Raw genomic sequence first — 17428 nt, forward strand, 5'->3', positions numbered from 1 at the left:
CATCCATGCTGGAGTGCGGTGGCGCGATCTTGGCTCACTGCAACCGCCTCCCGGGTTCAAGTGATTCTCCTGTCTCAGCCTCCCAAGTAGCTGGGATTACATGCGCCCACCATCATGCCCTGCTAATTTTTGTATTTTTAGAAGAGACAGGGTTTCACTGTGTTGGCCAGGCTGGTCTCGAAATCCTGACCTTGTGATCCCCCCACCTTGGCCTCCCAAAATACTGGGATTACAAGCATGCCTCACCGTGCCTGGCCACAGACAAGACATTTGAGGTTCAGGGAGAGTAACAGGATTGGCTAGGACATGCATGGATAATTATTCTAAATATCATGCTCTTTCTATTGCCATCACAAACTTTACAAGTCTTTTTTTTTTTTTTTGAGACAGGGTCTCACTCTGTCACTCAAGCTGGAATGCAGTGGCGCAATCTTGGCTCACTGCAACCTCTGCCTTCTGGGTTCAAGCAACTCTCGTGCCTCAGCCTCCTGAGTAGCTGGAATTACAGGTGCCCGCCACCATGTCCGACTAATTTTTGTATTTTTAGTAGAGATGGAGTTTGGCCATGTTGGCCAGGCTGGTCTTGAACTCCTGACCTCAGTTGATCTGCCTGCCTTGGCCTCCCAAAGTGCTGGGATTACAGGTGTGAGTCACCACACCCGGCCTACAAATCTTCTGTAATAGCAGAAACATCAAGAGAAAGCTGGCCCGTTTTTTTTTTTAATAAGAAGGTATGAAGAGACACCTCTATTAGTTTTTCCCAATGGAAGGAAGCTTCCTGCTGCTTGATGAAATGTTAGGACTGGTCATGCAACTTGCTTTGTTTGGCAGTAGGGGCTAAATAAAAGAACCTAAAGGTCTTGTTCTTTACCAGAAGTCTGTCATTAGTTATATGGGCAGTCTGCAATCTCACATACTTCCCTTCAACCCTTGACGCTAATGACTTATCTGTATCCCTTGAGTAGCTGCACTTTCCTTCTTTTTCATGGTGACCTCTCTAACTGCCACACCCAGCCTGCCTTTTAGATTATGTTTTCTTTCTTCCTTTTAGAGTTTATCAGGATGTCAGCCTGCTGGTGATGTTTCAGGGACCATTGGAGAGAGTGGAATTAGATGGGAAAAACATCACAAATGCAAATACTACAATTTAAATTTTTTCTCTCATATTTGTTGCATTGCCACTTCATTTGTGTCATTTTTATTGAAAATCAAAATATAGCTCCTTTTGGCAATGTTTTAATTACCTTTTAGGAATAGGAGGGGTAGATTACTCAGAGCTCTCTGACAGCTGGTATTTGCTGATGCCAGGAAGAGGAAACCAGACTTTTTAATCTTCATTTTCTTTGTTTATTATACCAGAAAGCTTTGTTCTTTTTCCAAGTTCACAGGCCTGCATGCCAACCTTTGAGGACAAAGGGTACATGCTCGGTTGTTTTGATTTCACAGTGATGTGCCCTATAGTGTCAGACCAAAACAGATATGAGAAGGGTGGAAAGTAGAGGAAAACACTATGAACAGAAAGATTTTCTGTTAAATTATTTTCTTCTCCATTATCACACATCTAAATTAATATTGCAGCAAGCTAATACCAGCATCTAACATGTTCACTATCTACTTAGCCCACTTTTCTGAAGCTCTAACTAAAATCTCTGGGCTGGGCGCGGTGGCTTACGCCTGTAATCCCAGCACTTTGGGAGGCCGAGGCAGGGGGATCACCGGAGGTCAGGAGTTCGAGACCAGCCTGGCCAACATGGTGAAACCTGGCTTCCACTAAACATACAAAAATCAGCCAGGCTTGGTGGCTGTCGCCTGTAATCCCAACTACTTGGGAGGATGAGGCAGGAGAATTGCTTGAACCTGGGAGGTGGAGGTTGCAGTGAGCCAAAATTGTGCTACTTTACTCCAGTCTGGGTGACAGAGCAAGATTGTCTCAAAAAATAAATAAATAAAATAAAATCTCTGTATTTAAGTTAAGCTAATTTGGTCTCTGCCTCTGAGAAAAAGGAAGATGCCTCAAGCATTGTCTTTGGTGGACATGTGGGAAACTTCATTAGAAATAATCTAATCTTCACCATTGTGTCTCTAGGTCCTAGCCCTTGTGGCTGCCATAGAGTAGGAGCTCAATCAAATTTGTTCAATAAATGACCAGCTATTCAAAAGCTTTCCAGAAACAGGGGAACACAAACTTCCACAAGAAACAAGGCATGCTGGCATTAGATTGATCATCAGCTGCACTAAAAATGGTGGAATAATAGCTTGAAAGTTCAGGGGGAAAATGATTTTCAACTTGAGACACCTCAAATTACTTGCGAGGGCAAAATAAAGACATTGTTACACATGCAAAGACTTAGAAAGCTTACCTGCCAGGCACCTTTTCATGAGGAGTTATTAGAGCATGCACTCCATCAGTAAAACAGCAGAGTATCCTGAGGAAGCCATGGGATTCAGGCAGCTGCAGATGTGACCCAGAATGTCAGTTTTGTGGTTGACTAAGCCACAAGTTCATATTTGAGCAAGAATGGAGTATCCAGGAAACAAAGGTATTTCATGGAACATACAGTTGGAAGAACTTGAAGATATACTTCAGGCAAAGAAAATGAAAATAAGAAAAGCACCTAGAAATTTTATTTTCTGAAAGACTCTACAAGAAAATCATAATTCAAATATGAATTAAACTGAGTCATCAGTGGGCTTTCAAAAGAAAAATATTCCAAGAAAATAGAATGGGTAAGATGGCACAGATTTCTTTCAACAACAAAGTACTAGGCAAAGTGACAACAACAAAGTAACCATGATTTTGAGAAACTGAGCAGCACAGGGTTGAGACATTGTGATTACACAGAGGAAAATCAATCACAGCATACTACTTGGCTCTGCTGTGGACCAACATTTTCACAATGTTAACGCTGCTTATTGGTTATTGTCTATTAGAACCAACTTATAGAAGACTTAGGCCGGGTGTGGTGGCTTATGCCTGTAATCCCAGCACTTTGGGAGGCCGAGGCAGGCAGATATCGAGACCATCCTGGTCAACATGGTGAAACCCCGTCTCTATTAGAAATACAAAAATTATCTGGGCATGGTGGTGTGCGCCTATAGTCCCAGCTACACAGGAGGCTGAGATGGGAGAATCGCTTGTACCCCAGAGGCAGAGGTTGCGGTGAGCTGAGACAGTGCCACTGCACTCCAGCCTGGCAACAGAGCGAGACTCCATCTCAAAAAAAAAAAAAGACTTAGTTACAGACGGGAATATAAATGTTATCAGTCGTGGAAATCTAAGAGTACAGCTTTGAAAAGTTTGGAGGTACAGAGGTTTGAGGCTGCAATGAGCTATGATTGCACCAGAGGGAATCCAGCCTGGGCAACAGAGGGAGGCCTCATTTCTAAAGAAATATGGAGGTAGAAGCAGAGGTGGGGAGTTCAAGGGAAGTAGGAGTTTCTCCTATCATGAAATGGAGAACCAAGAGGTGCTGTCTATATTTAATAGAACTAAAAACAAAAGTTTAAGGATATTAAAGTTAACTAAAGTGAACAATAGGACTAAAAATTGTGGTGTTAACTACCATGTGCACCTTAGGGAGGTGAATTAAGCTGACTTTTTATTAGTCCTTGCAGGAGTCAATGTCACAAAATAGCAGCTTAATCCTATTCATACAGTTGAAGATCAGGAGAATTTAAAACCACAAAGGTCAAAGTGGTTGCCCTTTGGAAGTGGGACTGAGGCTGGGGAGATAAAAAGCAAGGAACAATTGCTTTTTGTTGTAGGGCTTCCTCTACTCTTTTTTTTTTTTTTTCGTTTTTTTTTTTTTTTTTTCCTTTGACAAAACAAAAACCAAACATAACAATCCTGGTGAGGGTCACAGATCATCTATTTTAATGCCTGGAAATATATTCAGTGAGTCATCTTGTAGCTCTTAAACCAAAGTTAAAAAGTATAAGAAAGTCTATAACTGTAGACTACAAAGCAGTTAATACAGAATGAAAACTCCCAGTCATCTCAGGAGAAGTGGTGTTTTATTTCTGGTTGCTGCCAGAAATATTTCTGTATGTATCCAGAAGCTCTCCTGGCTGGGTATCCACAGCTTGGCAACAGCTGCATAAAAAGGGGGCCAGACCTCTCACCATCCCTTCTCCCCTACCCTCACCAGTCTATTCTTACGGAGTTACAGGTTGAATTGCATCCCCTGCAAAATACATGCTGGAGTCCTAATGTGCAGTACCTCAGAATGTGATCTTATTTGGAAATAGGGTTGTTGCAGATGTAATTAGTTAAGATGAGGCCACACTGGGTTAGGGTGGTCCCTCAATCTGATATGACTGGTGTCCTTATACAAGGGGAAATTTACATTCAGAGACGGCACATAAAGGAAAGGCATTGTGAGGGAGAAGAAGGCCATCTACAAGTCAAGTATAGAAGCCTGGAACAGATCTTTTCCTTCCAGCCCTCAGAAGAAACAACACTGTCAACACCTTTATTTTGGACCTCTAGCCTCCAGAAGTATGAGATAATAAATTTGTTTAAACCATTCATTTAGCTCTTGGGACTTTGTTACAGCAGCCCTGGCAAACTAATACACTGATGGAACAAGGGAAAGAGTCCCTTTCATGACTGCCAACATTGGGTGGGAAAGAAAAGCATTAGGCACCTTTGTCATCTTCTCCCCTGATGCTGTTACAAATTTAATCTGATAAAAATCTGTGTCTGTTGCTCAGTTCTCAAGAGCAGCATTCAGAGTACAGGTATGGCTATGGATAGTACTGTTTTTTGTTTGTTTGTTTTTTGAGACGGAGTTTTGCTCTGTCGCCCAGGCTGGAGTGCAGTGGCATGATCTCAGTTCACTGCAAGCTCCGCCTCCCAGGTTCAAATGATTCTCGTGCCTCAGCCTCCCAAGTAGTTGGGGTTACAGGTGCCAGCCACAACGTCTGGCTAATTTTTGTATTTTTAGTAGAGACAGGGTTTCACCATCTAGGCCATGGCTGGTCACAACTCCTGACCTCAGGGGATCTGCCTACCTCGGCCTCCCAAAGTGCTGGGATTACAGGCGTGAGCCACCGTGCCTGGCCTTGTTTGTTTTTAATTGAAACTAGTCTTTGTATAGAGTACAAAGAAAGTGCAGATGTTGCAAATGTTGATTTGTAGCATTTCCCTTCTCTTATCACCACACTACAGAATAGTTGTACATTAACTCTGACATTGTGGAAGGAAGGCAATTGGAGCTGGCCAGAGCAAAGTCATTTTGTTCCTGAATGCCATTTTACAACTGCCAAACTGTAGAATGTACTTGCTGATGTTGCAGACAAAATTGCTGCCACTTATGAAAAGGACTTTGCTGAGGACAGAACTTTTCTCAAATCCCTTCATCGAGGACTTTTGCCTAGAAAACAATGAACTGTCATGATAATGCTTTATCTTCAAAATGGTTATGAAAGTTATGAACTAGTGAGAACTGACTTCTTCCTTTAAAAACCCTACCCAAAAATAGTTGGTCAAGACACAATTCAGATGCTTCCGGAATCTGTGTTCCTTGAACTGCAATTCTCAGACTACCAATAAACTTATTTACTTCGATGTCAGTCTCTGTGACTCTGGTTGACACGTTATAATGAACATGTTCAGCGCTTACAAGTAAAGTGTAACCAGATATTGTTCACAATAATCCTATGAAGTAGGTTCTATACTTTTATATAGAGGGATTTAGTTACTCTGCTGTATTAGTTTCCTAAGGCTTCTGTAACAAACTATGACAACCTAAATGGCTAAAACGACACGAATTTATTACCTTACAGTTCTGGAGGTCAGAAATACAGCTCACTGGGTTAAAATCAAGGCTTCAGCATGCATGGTGGTACTTCCCTGGAGTCCCAGCCACTCAGGAAGCTGAGGTGGACAGATCGCTTGAGCCCAGGAGCTCAAAACCAGTCGTAGCAACATAACAAGACCCTGTTTCAAAAAAAAAAAAAACCAAGGTGTCAGCTGGACTGTTACTTCTGGAAGCTCTGGGGAACAATTTTTTTTTTCCTTCTCCTTTTCTAGCTTTTCCTTTTTTTTTTTTTTTTGGCAACAGGGTCTCGTTCTGTCACCATAGCGGGACTGCAGTGGTGGGATCATGGGCCCTCTCCAGCTCTAGTGATCCTCCTGCCCCAGTCCCCTGAACAGCTGGGACCACAGCACCCGCCGCCATGTCTAGCTAATTTTTCGTAGAGACGAGGGTATCACTATGTTACCCAGGCTGATCTCGAACTCATGGGCTTGAGTGTTCCTCTCCCGCCTCTGCCTCCCAAAGCACTGGGATTGCAAACATGAGACACTATGCCTGCTCCTCTTCCAGCTTCTTGAGGCCAGCTGCATTCTTTGGCTGTTGCCCCTTCCTCCACCTTCATATAGCTTTCTGATTCTGACCTTTTCGGGCCCCCTTCCACTTTAGAGAACCCTTGTAATTACACTGGGCCAACCACATACTCCAAGATCATCTCCTTATTTTAAAGTCAGCTGATTAGCAACCTTAATTCTATCTGCAATCCTAATCCCCTTTGCCAAGCAAGAGAACAAACGCACAGGTTCCAGGGAGTAGGATGTGGGCATCCTGAGGCGGGGCATTATCCTGCCTTCCACAATTGCCCATGGTCACACAGCTAGTAAGTGCTAGCTAGCACTGAGTGCTGTGCCCATGAAATTTATCTACATAGGCTTTCACTTAACCTGCAGACAGAACTCAGTTAGTGGGAGATACTTTCCCTCAATATTATTAGCATTGTTCCACTGCAACGTGGAACGACAGCTTTAAAACGTGCTCTTCGTAGGCCCGGCTACTCCAAGAACAGCGCCTCCCGCCAGACCCAGGCGGCTTCCTTCACCCGCAACCCGAGAGACGACCCGCAGGGCCCGCCCCGCGGAAGCCGCTGGTTGCCAGGCCAAGGAGTGGACGAGGGTTGCGGGGAAGCGGGTGAGTGGTCCCCGCCTTGGAGGGCCGCCTCTGGAACGAGGAGCGCGGCGCGTGGTGGCGGCGCGGAGCCACAAATAAAAAACAAAAAACAACGAGCGACGGGGAGCGAAGGGGAGACGCGCCCCCGGCGCGCGGCGGCGCCCCTCATTTCCGCCTCGCGGTCTGGGTCCCTCGCCGCCTTGGGCTCTGGGCGCGCGGCGCCGTGGGGGCCAGCAGGGCGGAGCGGCTTTTCCAGGAGAAAGGGCCCTCACGGGTGAGCGGGGCGACTGGGCTCCGCAGTGGTGCAGCTGCCGCGCGGGCGCCTGTCCCGACCCAACGGGTTCTCGCTGGCTGCCCGGAAAGAACCAATGAGAAACGCTGTTGCAGCAAAAAAGAGGTTAATAAGTGCAGGGCTGGCCAAACCAGAACAGGGTCTCAGACCTGTCTCCCTGAGAATTCGGGGTCGAGGGTTTTAAACGGTATTTTGGCGGCAGGGGGCTGGGAAACTAAAACAATTGACCGGCTGGGGATGAAATCACAGGAGCGTCTGAAACTCTGAGCGGCTTCGTTGGTTCCCAGGAGGGGGTGGGGTCAGTTTCCCTTGTCTTGAAGTTAACACGAAATCCCTCGTAGTTATCCTAGCCTCTGTGCTAGAATAAGAAAACGACAACACAAAATGTTAGCCCGTGAGGTTAGAAGCAAGATGAGTCAGTCGTGTTAGATTTCTCTCATTATTTATATATCTGTAAAGGCGGTTTCAGGGCACTTTCTGAATTTAGCCCATGTCTCACCTGTGATCCCTCTTCTGGGTATTTGCAAATCACTTTATTAGGTTTTTAAAATTATCGCAGGCATGCGAAGGAGCCGATATACTTTTGCCATGTTCAGAGTGTATTCAGGTCTTGTAATGATCATACGGGTGTAATATTGAGTAAGAGGTAAATGTGGGCAGAAAAGATCAAATGTGGTTTTCAGCTAAGAAGTCTGGTTGCTCTTATTTTTCAGTTACTCTCCATTGCATAGAATAAAGCCCCGAAGAAACGAAGAATAAGAACATGGGAAAACTTGGCTTCCATGTTAAACTGTGTAAATACCAGGTGTTAGAATAGTGGTAAAGGACTTGTTTCTTTCACATCCATGTACTCTCAAAGACCTCATCAGTCTTGGAAAAACATTGTTTCGAAGACAATGTGTATGACTGATTTGGTTATATGAAGAAACTATTTCTAGGATGTCCTTGTAATTCTGTGATAAGCAGGAATACAAACTGGAATTTTTACAGGTCACTATAGTAGAGGTTTTAGTTTGATTTTTTGCTTTGCCTGTCATGCTCTCTCTTCCTTATAATTCTTTGTGGTATGATTAAAAAACAAACACTAGGGCTGGATGCGGTGGCTCACGCCTGTAATCCCAGAACTTTGGGAGGCCGAGGTGGGCGGATCACCTGAGGTCGGGAGTTTGAGACTAGCCTGACCAACATGAACAAACCTCATCTCTACTAAAAATACGAAATTAGCCTGGTGTGGTGGCACATGCCTGTAATCCCAGCTACTCGGGAGGCTGAGGCAGGAGAATCGCTCGAACCTGGGAGGTAGAGGTTGCGGTGAGCCGAGATCACGCCATTGCACTCCAGCCTGGGCAACAGGAGCGAAACTCCGTCTCAAAATAAAAAACAAAAAACAAACACTATAAGCTTTTTGAAAAATCAAGTAAATTCATTCCAGTGTTTTTCCTGCAATGAAAAAGAATGCATCGCTTTTCTAAGGTTTTAATAATCATAATAGCTGCCAGTTATTCAGGACCTTCTATGTACCTGGCAAAGTGTTAGGAACGTTTTATCCATTTTCTCTTATGGGCTAAGCAGTCCTACTAGCTGCTTCATCCTGGAAATATAGATGGGAGACTGAAGTCAAGGACTACAACTGTGTGTTTAACATCTCTCTTGACTCGCAGTAACCTCCAGTTCGGCACGTCCAAAATGAAACACATGTCTCTCTTCTGCCAATATGTTTTGCCCCACCCCTGCAACACTCCCACTGCCAGAAAAATCACACGAACAAAAACCTCACACACAACCATTGTGCCTTTCCTCTCTCAGGGAGTGCCAGAAACCATCTGGTTCATGCCAGAAACCTGGGAGTCAACCTTGCCCTCTTCTCTGCTTGCTCCCCCCATAAATCTGCCAGCACAAATCCTGTCAACTGTTCTTACATCTTTCCTTCCCATTTTTTCTGGCCCCATTGCCTCCACTGTATTCCATTTCATTATTTTCCTGCCTTTTCTGTTGTTAGAGCCTCCTAACTGGCCTGTGTCTCTGAGCTGGCCTTCCAGCCCCTCCTCCACTGGTCCATTTAATCTGCAATCTGAGTGAATGTTTTTTCTAATATGCAAATATGATGATATTGTGTTCTTGGTTAAAATGCTTCAGCAGCCTGTTACATTCTTCTTTCAATTTCTTGAACTGAATGTAATTTCTTTAGCTCTTAAATATGCAATTTCCTCTTCCATGATTACTGTTTTCCTCCTCTTTGTCTAGTCAAGTTTCATTCATCCTTCAGGCTTCAGCTTAAATAGCCTACATTTGTTGAGGTTTATGGTTGTCTCTGATGGGATGTCCATGATGGCAGGGATTATGAGAGATTTGTTCAGATCATAACATCTGACTCAGTTGGTGCTCAGTGTCTACCTGTTGAATGTAGTATAGGGGAGGAAAAACATTTTTTTCCTTTACCCTCTTAGGTTCAGTAGCTGGGCCCTACAAAATAAACTGATGAAAGATAGATTAACAGGAAAAAAGGTTTATGCATAAATGTAAAGAAGTGGTTAGACCCGGGGGCCCACGTGCCATTTTAACAAAGTGTGATAAATTGTAGAGAAGTAACTAGACAAAAGTAGGGGAATTCTTCCTGGGTAAATTGTAGGAAGGTAAATATATGGGGGAAGCTAACAGAAGATAAGGGTTATTCAGTAAGGTTTGTTATGTGGACTCAAGTTGGCGCCTTCCCCATTGGTAAGAGTTGCTCTCTTCCCGGTACTGGAAAGGAAGACACATTTACAAAAGGATGTTTATTACCTGTACATAGGAAAATTTATGCCCTGCATTTATACAAAAAAGGGAGGGCAAAGAGCAAATTGGTTTCAGCTCAAAACAATTCTTATGTGAAAGTGGCATATTTTGGGGTATCATACACTGATCCCCTTCGTAAGTTGCTTTTCTCTTTTCATGGTTATGAGAGCTACTTTGAATTAACTTCTGCTTTTTGAAAGTACATTTAATTCTCAAATGTTTCTGCTTTTGAATGCAGTTTGGGAGAGCCCATGGTGACTGCGTGAGTGGAGCCCAGCTGTGTGGATGCCCCAGCATGGATGACTACATGGTCCTGAGAATGATCGGGGAGGGCTCCTTCGGCAGAGCTCTTTTGGTTCGGCATGAAAGCAGTAATCAGATGTTTGCCATGAAAGAAATAAGGCTTCCCAAGGTCACTACTAAAGAAATTAGCTCACTTTGAAAGTATACATGCAATTTATATAAAAGAATAAGTTTTTGGCCAGGCATGGTGGCTCACACCTGTAATCCCAGCACTTTGGGAGGCAGAGGCGGGTAGATCACCTGAGGTCAGGAGTTTGAGATCAGCCTGAGGTCAGGAGTTTGAGGCCAGCCTGGCCAACATGGGGAAAACCCGTCTCTAGTAAAAATAATTTTAAAAAAATTAGCCAGGTGTGGTGGCACGCACCTGTAGTCCCAGCTATTCGGGAGGCTGAGGCAGGAGAATCACCCGAACCTGGGAGGCAGATGTTGCAGTAAGCTGAGATTGTGCCACTGCACTCCAACCTTGGTGACAAAATAAGACTCTGTCTCAAAAAGTAAATAAATAAATAATAACTTCTTTAGTTTTAACATGGAATTTCTCCTTCATGCAAAGATAGAATTGGTTTATTCGTTAGCTTTACAAGGGCTCAATACATTATATGTGGTTCTTAGGATATTGTAATTAACAATGGGAGAAAAACAGTAAAAGTTTTGGAGGCGATTACTGCTAATTTTATTTCAGCAAATAATTGGTAATAACTTCCACTTTTGTATACCTAATGGTGTAGGAAATCTTTGCCAAAGCAACTCAGGTGCGATGTTAATGAAAAAGGATCATAAAAATACAATGAAGAACAAATGCTAACCTTTGGTACCAGTACACCTACTCTGTGGATCAGTTTATAGGTTTTGTTTCCTTGTAGGCCATTACTATGTATCATAGTTGTCTTGTGAAAGAATTCATTACATGAAGACTATGTCATAATATTTTGGATCAATTTTTAAAAAACACAGTCTAATAAAGGTCTCAGAGTGCTAGGTATTTTTTTCCCACTGTATTCTTGACTTCATTCAGTGATTTTCAAACTTGAGTGAGCATCATAATCAGCTGGAGGGCTTGTTAAACCATGGATTGCTATGCTCCACCCCCAGGCTTCCGACTGAGGAGGGCCAGGTGGGCTTGTGAATTTGCATTTTTAACAAGTTCCCAGCTGGTGCTGATGCTGCTGGTCTGAGAACCCTTGTGTTACTACACAATCAATGGCGATTTCTTTTCTTTCTTTTTTTAAATTTATAGATGGAGTCTTGCTCTATTGCCCAGGCTGGAGTGTAGTGGCACAACCATAGCTCATTGCAGCTCAAACTCCTGGGCTCAAGCGATCTTCCCACTTCAGCCTCCCCAGTGGCTGGGACTATAGGTGTAGTATACACTATAGGTGTAGTATAGTCCCAGCCACTGGGGAGGGTAGCCACCACACCCAACTAACAATGGCAATTTCTTGATTGTAAGATAAACCATTCAGAATTTCATCCTTATAGAGTAAGTTAGGGATAAACGGTTTTGGAAACTTACTTTGCTTGCCATCTCTGTTCATCTTTGATGCAGTAATATACCAGCATACTCTTTTTTTATCTGGACCAGTGGACTCCTCTAAGTGATTGCAGACAGTCAAAACATGAAATCCCCCCCACCTTTTTTTTTTCTTTTAGGATAAAACATTTCTTTTTCTTTTTTTTCTGTATCACAAGTCATAAAAAAGATACACTATTTTTGATAGTATACTGACTCTCTAAGTCAGGTGATGCTCAGGCTGATATTAAAACTGTTTACATTCTGTATGTGTAAGGAATGTAAAAAGAAACTAAAAGTACAATGAAGGGGTCAGCTCAAGCATGAAAATATAGCCAGAGTTGGAAAATCACCATGCATTTTCTCTTGTCATTTGACAAATTTAAGTTGAGCCAAAGTGTAGTGTTATAAAACTGCATCTAGCATTGAAGTATCACATAAACTATATTATTGTAAAGTTATCTATTTTAAATGCAGTATTGAATTTATGCTTATTTAAAATGTTTTTCTAGTCTTTCTCTAATACACAGAATTCTAGGAAGGAGGCTGTTCTTTTAGCCAAAATGAAACACCCCAATATTGTTGCCTTCAGAGAATCATTTGAAGGTAAATACGAATTCCCCCAGATATGTGCATTTCTGAATTTGATTTATAGCCACTACAGCTTTTCTAAAGAGCTTATATCTGTTTTAGCTGAAGGACACTTGTATATTGTGATGGAATACTGTGATGGAGGGGATCTGATGCAAAAGATTAAACAGCAAAAAGGAAAGTTATTTCCTGAAGACATGGTAAGAGATTGACTTACATAGTTTCTCTCAAGGTTTAGAAGCCACTTTCCTCATAAACTTTGTATAAGTTAAAACAAAAGCATTGATATCTGTAATTACCTGAGAAGGTAGATAGAAATGACTGATTTCTATATTGGTGTTACCACTTAGTGTCCCCAGAATATGGCTGCCTGCAATGGTTTTAGGAAGTAAAATCTATATAAATTATTAAGAAATAAAACTTTCATGTTTAGAATAATTTCAAGATTGTATCACCAAATTTTGTACTAGATATTTAAAATCTTGATTTCTTTTTCTTTTTTTTTTTTTTTTTTTTGAGACGGAGTCTCGCTCTGTCGCCCAGGTTGGAGTGCAGTGGCCGGATCTCAGCTCACTGCAAGCTCCGCCTCCCAGGTTTACGCCATTCTCCTGCCTCAGCCTCCCGAGTAGCTGGGACTACAGGCCCCCGCCACCTCGCCCGGCTAGTTTTTTTTGTATTTTTTAGTAGAGACGGGGTTTCACGGTGTTAGCCAGGATGGTCTCGATCTCCTGACCTCGTGATCCGCCTGTCTCGGCCTCCCAAAGTGCTGGGATTACAGGCTTGAGCCACCGCGCCCGGCCTTTCTTTTTTTTTTTTTTGAGACAGAGTCTTGCTCTGTCGCCCAGGCTGGAGTGCAGTGGCGCGATCTCGGCTCACTGCAAGCTCATCCTCCCGGGTTCATGCCATTCTCCTCCTTCAGCCTCCTGAGTAGCTGGGACTACAGGCGCCCGCCACCATGCCTGGCTAATTTTTTGTATATTTAGTAGAGACGGGGTTTCACCGTGTCAGCGAGGATGGTCTTGATCTCCTAACCTCATGATCCACCCGCCTCAGCCTCCCAGAATGCAGGGATTACAGGCGGGAGCTACCGCGCCCGGCCTAAAATCTTGATTTTTATCGTAGTGAAATTTTTAGAAGACAGGTCTATTTTATTTTGTATTACTAAAACATCAGAAGAATGAAGCTTGCCATTTCTGTTTCTTGGGAGTACCTATTCTCAATCTTTTTCCTCCTAAAGCTTGAAGTGGTCCCTTCAGTCTAAGACTTGCTGTCTTTTTAGTGGAAAATTGCATACTAAATATTTTTTAATGAATTGGCTATGGAAAATATTTAAATTGCTCCGATGAGGCTTAGTTTGATTTAGGTTATAGCATGTTATGAAAGTATGTAAATAAATGTAAATAAATATTATACATTTAGAAATTGTATTGTTAAAAATATGGGTTCTGTAGAAGGAAGTCAACCTTGGCTTCAACTGGAAGAATCTCCATAGCAAAAGTGAAAAAAAAATTAATTTGACATTTAACTGTAGGCCCTCAAGACACCTAGAAATTCTGGGTACTGTTGACCTTGGACTTATAAGCAGGAACTATTGACCTCAAAGGATTATTTATAATATAATGAAATATTTTAATGTTACCATACAGCTATTCTGCAAAAGTAAATGAAAATCCAACATAATGATTACACTGGAAAAGCTGTAGTGCATTTCTTATTGGTGAACTACCTTTATATAAGCATTTAAGAATACTTTTATTTGGTTGAATATAAGAAAAATATAAGTGGAAGTTTTACTAAAATAAATTGCTATTTGGATCATGTATAAGATGCTGGAATATGGGAGTCACAGCTTTTCTGAATTTCTCCAAGTAACACTGAATCGTAGTTGAACTATGTAATTTACAGGAGTTCTGTACTCACATTATGTAAAATCTTAGTCAACTAAGGCCTAGAGATGATTCTTTGGAATTTTTGGTTAATATGAGCCAATTACTGCATTCTTGAAGATTTTGCATACCTTTTTCTCACAGATACTTAATTGGTTTACCCAAATGTGCCTTGGGGTAAATCACATTCACAAGAAACGTGTGCTGCACAGAGATATCAAGTCCAAGGTGAGTGGAGTACATTTTGGACTTAAAAAAAACTATTTGGCCGGACGCGGTGGCTCAAGCCTGTAATCCCAGCACTTTGGGAGGCCGAGACGGGTGGATCACGAGGTCAGGAGATCGAGACCATCCTGGCTAACACGGTGAAACCCCGTCTCTACTAAAAAATACAAAAAACTAGCCGGGCGAGCTGGCGGGCGCCTGTGGTCCCAGCTACTCGGGAGGCTGAGGCAGGAGAGTGGCGTAAACCCTGGAGGCGGAGCTTGCAGTGAGCTGAGATCCGGCCACTGCACTCCAGCCCGGGCGACACAGCGAGACTCCGTCTCAAAAAAAAAAAAAAACAAAACTATTTAATTCAGTAATTTTGCTGTGTTATCCCATGCATTTTGGGACATTTTTGTTTAGGAATATTTGTCAGCCTAATATTTGTTACTTTTCAAATTAAAATTTCGCCCACCTTTATTAAAATATAATTGACAAGAATTATGTATATTTATGATGTATAACATATGATTTACACACACATTGTAAAATGATTAAATCAAGGTAATTAACGTATCTATCACCTCACATACTTCTTATTTCTTTGTGGTGAGGACATTTAAGATCACCCTTAGCACTTTTTAAGTATTCTATGCATTATTAAGTATTAAGTATTCTATGCATTATTATTAACCATAGTCACCATGTTGTACAACAGATCACTGGAACTTACTTGTCCTAACTGAAACTTTGTACCCTTTTACTTAGTATTTATACTAACCAAATAAGGTAATACCTGAGAAAAAGTCATGGAAACCTCTGTAGTAGTACAGTCATGCATCACTTAGTGCTGGGGGACAAGTACTCAGAAATGCTTCGTAAGGTGATTTTGTTGTGTGAGCATCGTAGAGTGTACTTACACAAGCCTAGATGGTGTAGCCTGTTACACACCTAAGCTATATAGTGTAGCCTGTTGGTTCTTGGCTACAAACGTGTACAGCATGTTACTGTACTGAATTTCTTAGGCAATTGTAATACAATGGTAAGTATTTGTGTATTTAAACGTAGAAAAAGTACAGTAAAAATATAGTATTATGGTCTTCTGGGACCATTGTCATATATGCCATCCGTTGTTGACTGAAATATGGTTATGCAGCACGTGACTGTGTATGTTAATGTGTCCTAGCTCTCTTTTAGTGACCACTTACTAAGTCCATGTGTTCTCAGATGGAAAACAGTTGACACCTGGGCCTGCCATGTGGCATCACCCTGACACAGGTTCTCACCGGGTCGATTGAGTCTGCTGATATAACCTAAAACTTGCTTGTTAGATTTTGAAGCACTCATCCTGAATTTCCATGCAGGGGAATGTCTAGCTGTCAAGAGGGGATCTTGGTGTTTTGTGTTCCACTCTGGGACTCAGCTGTCAGCATTTCTACCCTTGATCTCCGTCATCAGCAGGCTTTGGAAGACAGCTTATCTGCCTCATGTTCGATGATGGAAGACATAATCTGAGTTCTTCTTTTTAAATGCAGAATATCTTCCTCACTCAAAATGGAAAAGTGAAATTGGGAGACTTTGGATCTGCCCGTCTTCTCTCCAAGTATGTATGTCTGTTCTACGGTAGTGACAGTAATCAAAACATCCATTTTCAGGAATGTTCTGTAATCATTCTTTGCCTTTTTTTGGTTTTAGTCAGATGGCATTTGCTTGTACCTATGTGGGAACACCTTATTATGTGCCTCCAGAAATTTGGGAAAACCTGCCTTATAACAATAAAAGGTGAGTGCTGCATATTTGATGTAAGGGTGCCCATTTGGTGACAGGCATTTTAGCCTGCAGATGATGCAAGAGTCTGATGTCACTTCAAAACAGATGCATGGATCATATTGGTTTTTAAAAAATATATCTGAAAGCAGTCTGGAATCTATCTAGGGACGGTATAATCTAGGGACGGTATGAATTATGTCAGTGGTTCCCAAACTTTGCTGCTCCCACTTACAAAAATCCCAAATCCTAGGTTGCATCTACACTAATTAAATCATAATAGCAAAGGGTGAGAAGCAGGCCCCAGTAATTTTTCAAGATCATTGGGTGATTCCAATGTACAGCAACATTTGATAATCAATAGATTGTGTCATTGAGTTGGCATTTACAGGGCTAGATTATAAGCACTTGGTTGATAGGTAAATTGATTGAAGGAGGTTAGTATGAAGGTCTTAATGATTTAAAATGCAGTATTTTTTTCTGAATATAAGTTATATGTGCCTATTGTGGGGATGGACATGCAGGGAAGATTGGAAATAGACCTGTAAGAAAGGACATGGAAATCACCCACTCTTCCCAACTGCCAGTAATATTTTAATGTTTTTTTCTTCGTTCACTTTTCCCCCTAAAAGTATATATATATATTTTATATATATATAAAGTATATTTTATATATAATTTGCTTTTGTCATTTTATATTATAGTCATTTCCCCACATACTTAAACTCTTCATAAATTTTCTAATGGCTGCATATATTTTACTATATGGCACTTCCAAAATTTACTTAGTAATTCCTCTGTTGTTGGCCTTATATTTCTAGATTTCAGTCTCATAAACAGTGCTGTAATTAACATACCTTTTGTATATAAATTTATCCTTGTTTTATATCACATTCTTGGCATGGATTCCTAGAAGGAGAAACAACACTGTTGTTACTTTATGCTGACTTGCTTTCTGAAAAGCAAATATACTAAATAGGTTTCTTAAAGAGTAGAATGGACTGAATGGGGGCAAAACAGCTCTACAGGGACTTGTTGGGACAATTGAGGAAATTTGGGTATGCAGTAAATATTAAATAATGTTACTGAATTGAGATTAAATTCCTTGGATGTGATAACAGTATTGTGTTTATGAGGGAACGTGTACGTCTTTGTTCTTAGGAGATACATGCTGATG

At 41.7% G+C, this 17428-nt stretch overlaps 1 protein-coding gene and 1 long non-coding RNA gene across 9 annotated transcripts in view; one reads left to right on the forward strand and one right to left on the reverse strand.

Annotated features, from left to right (window-relative positions):
• Nucleotides 1-17428, forward strand: part of LOC105490777 (NIMA related kinase 3) — a 55791-nt gene that overhangs the window by 17480 nt on the left and 20883 nt on the right. For 3 of the 8 annotated variants that reach the window (XM_071081297.1, XM_071081296.1, XM_071081298.1), the window contains 6 exons: nucleotides 10229-10402; nucleotides 12316-12409; nucleotides 12497-12594; nucleotides 14425-14508; nucleotides 16020-16087; nucleotides 16180-16266. In XM_071081297.1, the coding sequence (XP_070937398.1) occupies nucleotides 10229-10402; nucleotides 12316-12409; nucleotides 12497-12594; nucleotides 14425-14508; nucleotides 16020-16087; nucleotides 16180-16266 (605 nt within the window). Of the gene's footprint in view, nucleotides 1-5925; nucleotides 6945-7057; nucleotides 7321-7340; nucleotides 8035-10228; nucleotides 10403-12315; nucleotides 12410-12496; nucleotides 12595-14424; nucleotides 14509-16019; nucleotides 16088-16179; nucleotides 16267-17428 lie in introns of those variants that run through there. The other 5 variants (XM_071081300.1, XM_071081302.1, XM_071081301.1 and 2 more) reach the window with 5 other exon arrangements.
• LOC139359105 (uncharacterized) lies at nucleotides 1089-5934 on the reverse strand. The gene is made up of 3 exons (XR_011614772.1): nucleotides 5781-5934; nucleotides 2361-2452; nucleotides 1089-1455 (listed from the first exon to the last, which is right to left on the reverse strand). It is a non-coding gene; the product is annotated as an uncharacterized lncRNA (long non-coding RNA).

The sequence above is a fragment of the Macaca nemestrina genome, chromosome 16 (genome assembly GCF_043159975.1).
Source record: "Macaca nemestrina isolate mMacNem1 chromosome 16, mMacNem.hap1, whole genome shotgun sequence".
In the NCBI taxonomy this organism is placed as follows: domain Eukaryota; kingdom Metazoa; phylum Chordata; class Mammalia; order Primates; family Cercopithecidae; genus Macaca; species Macaca nemestrina.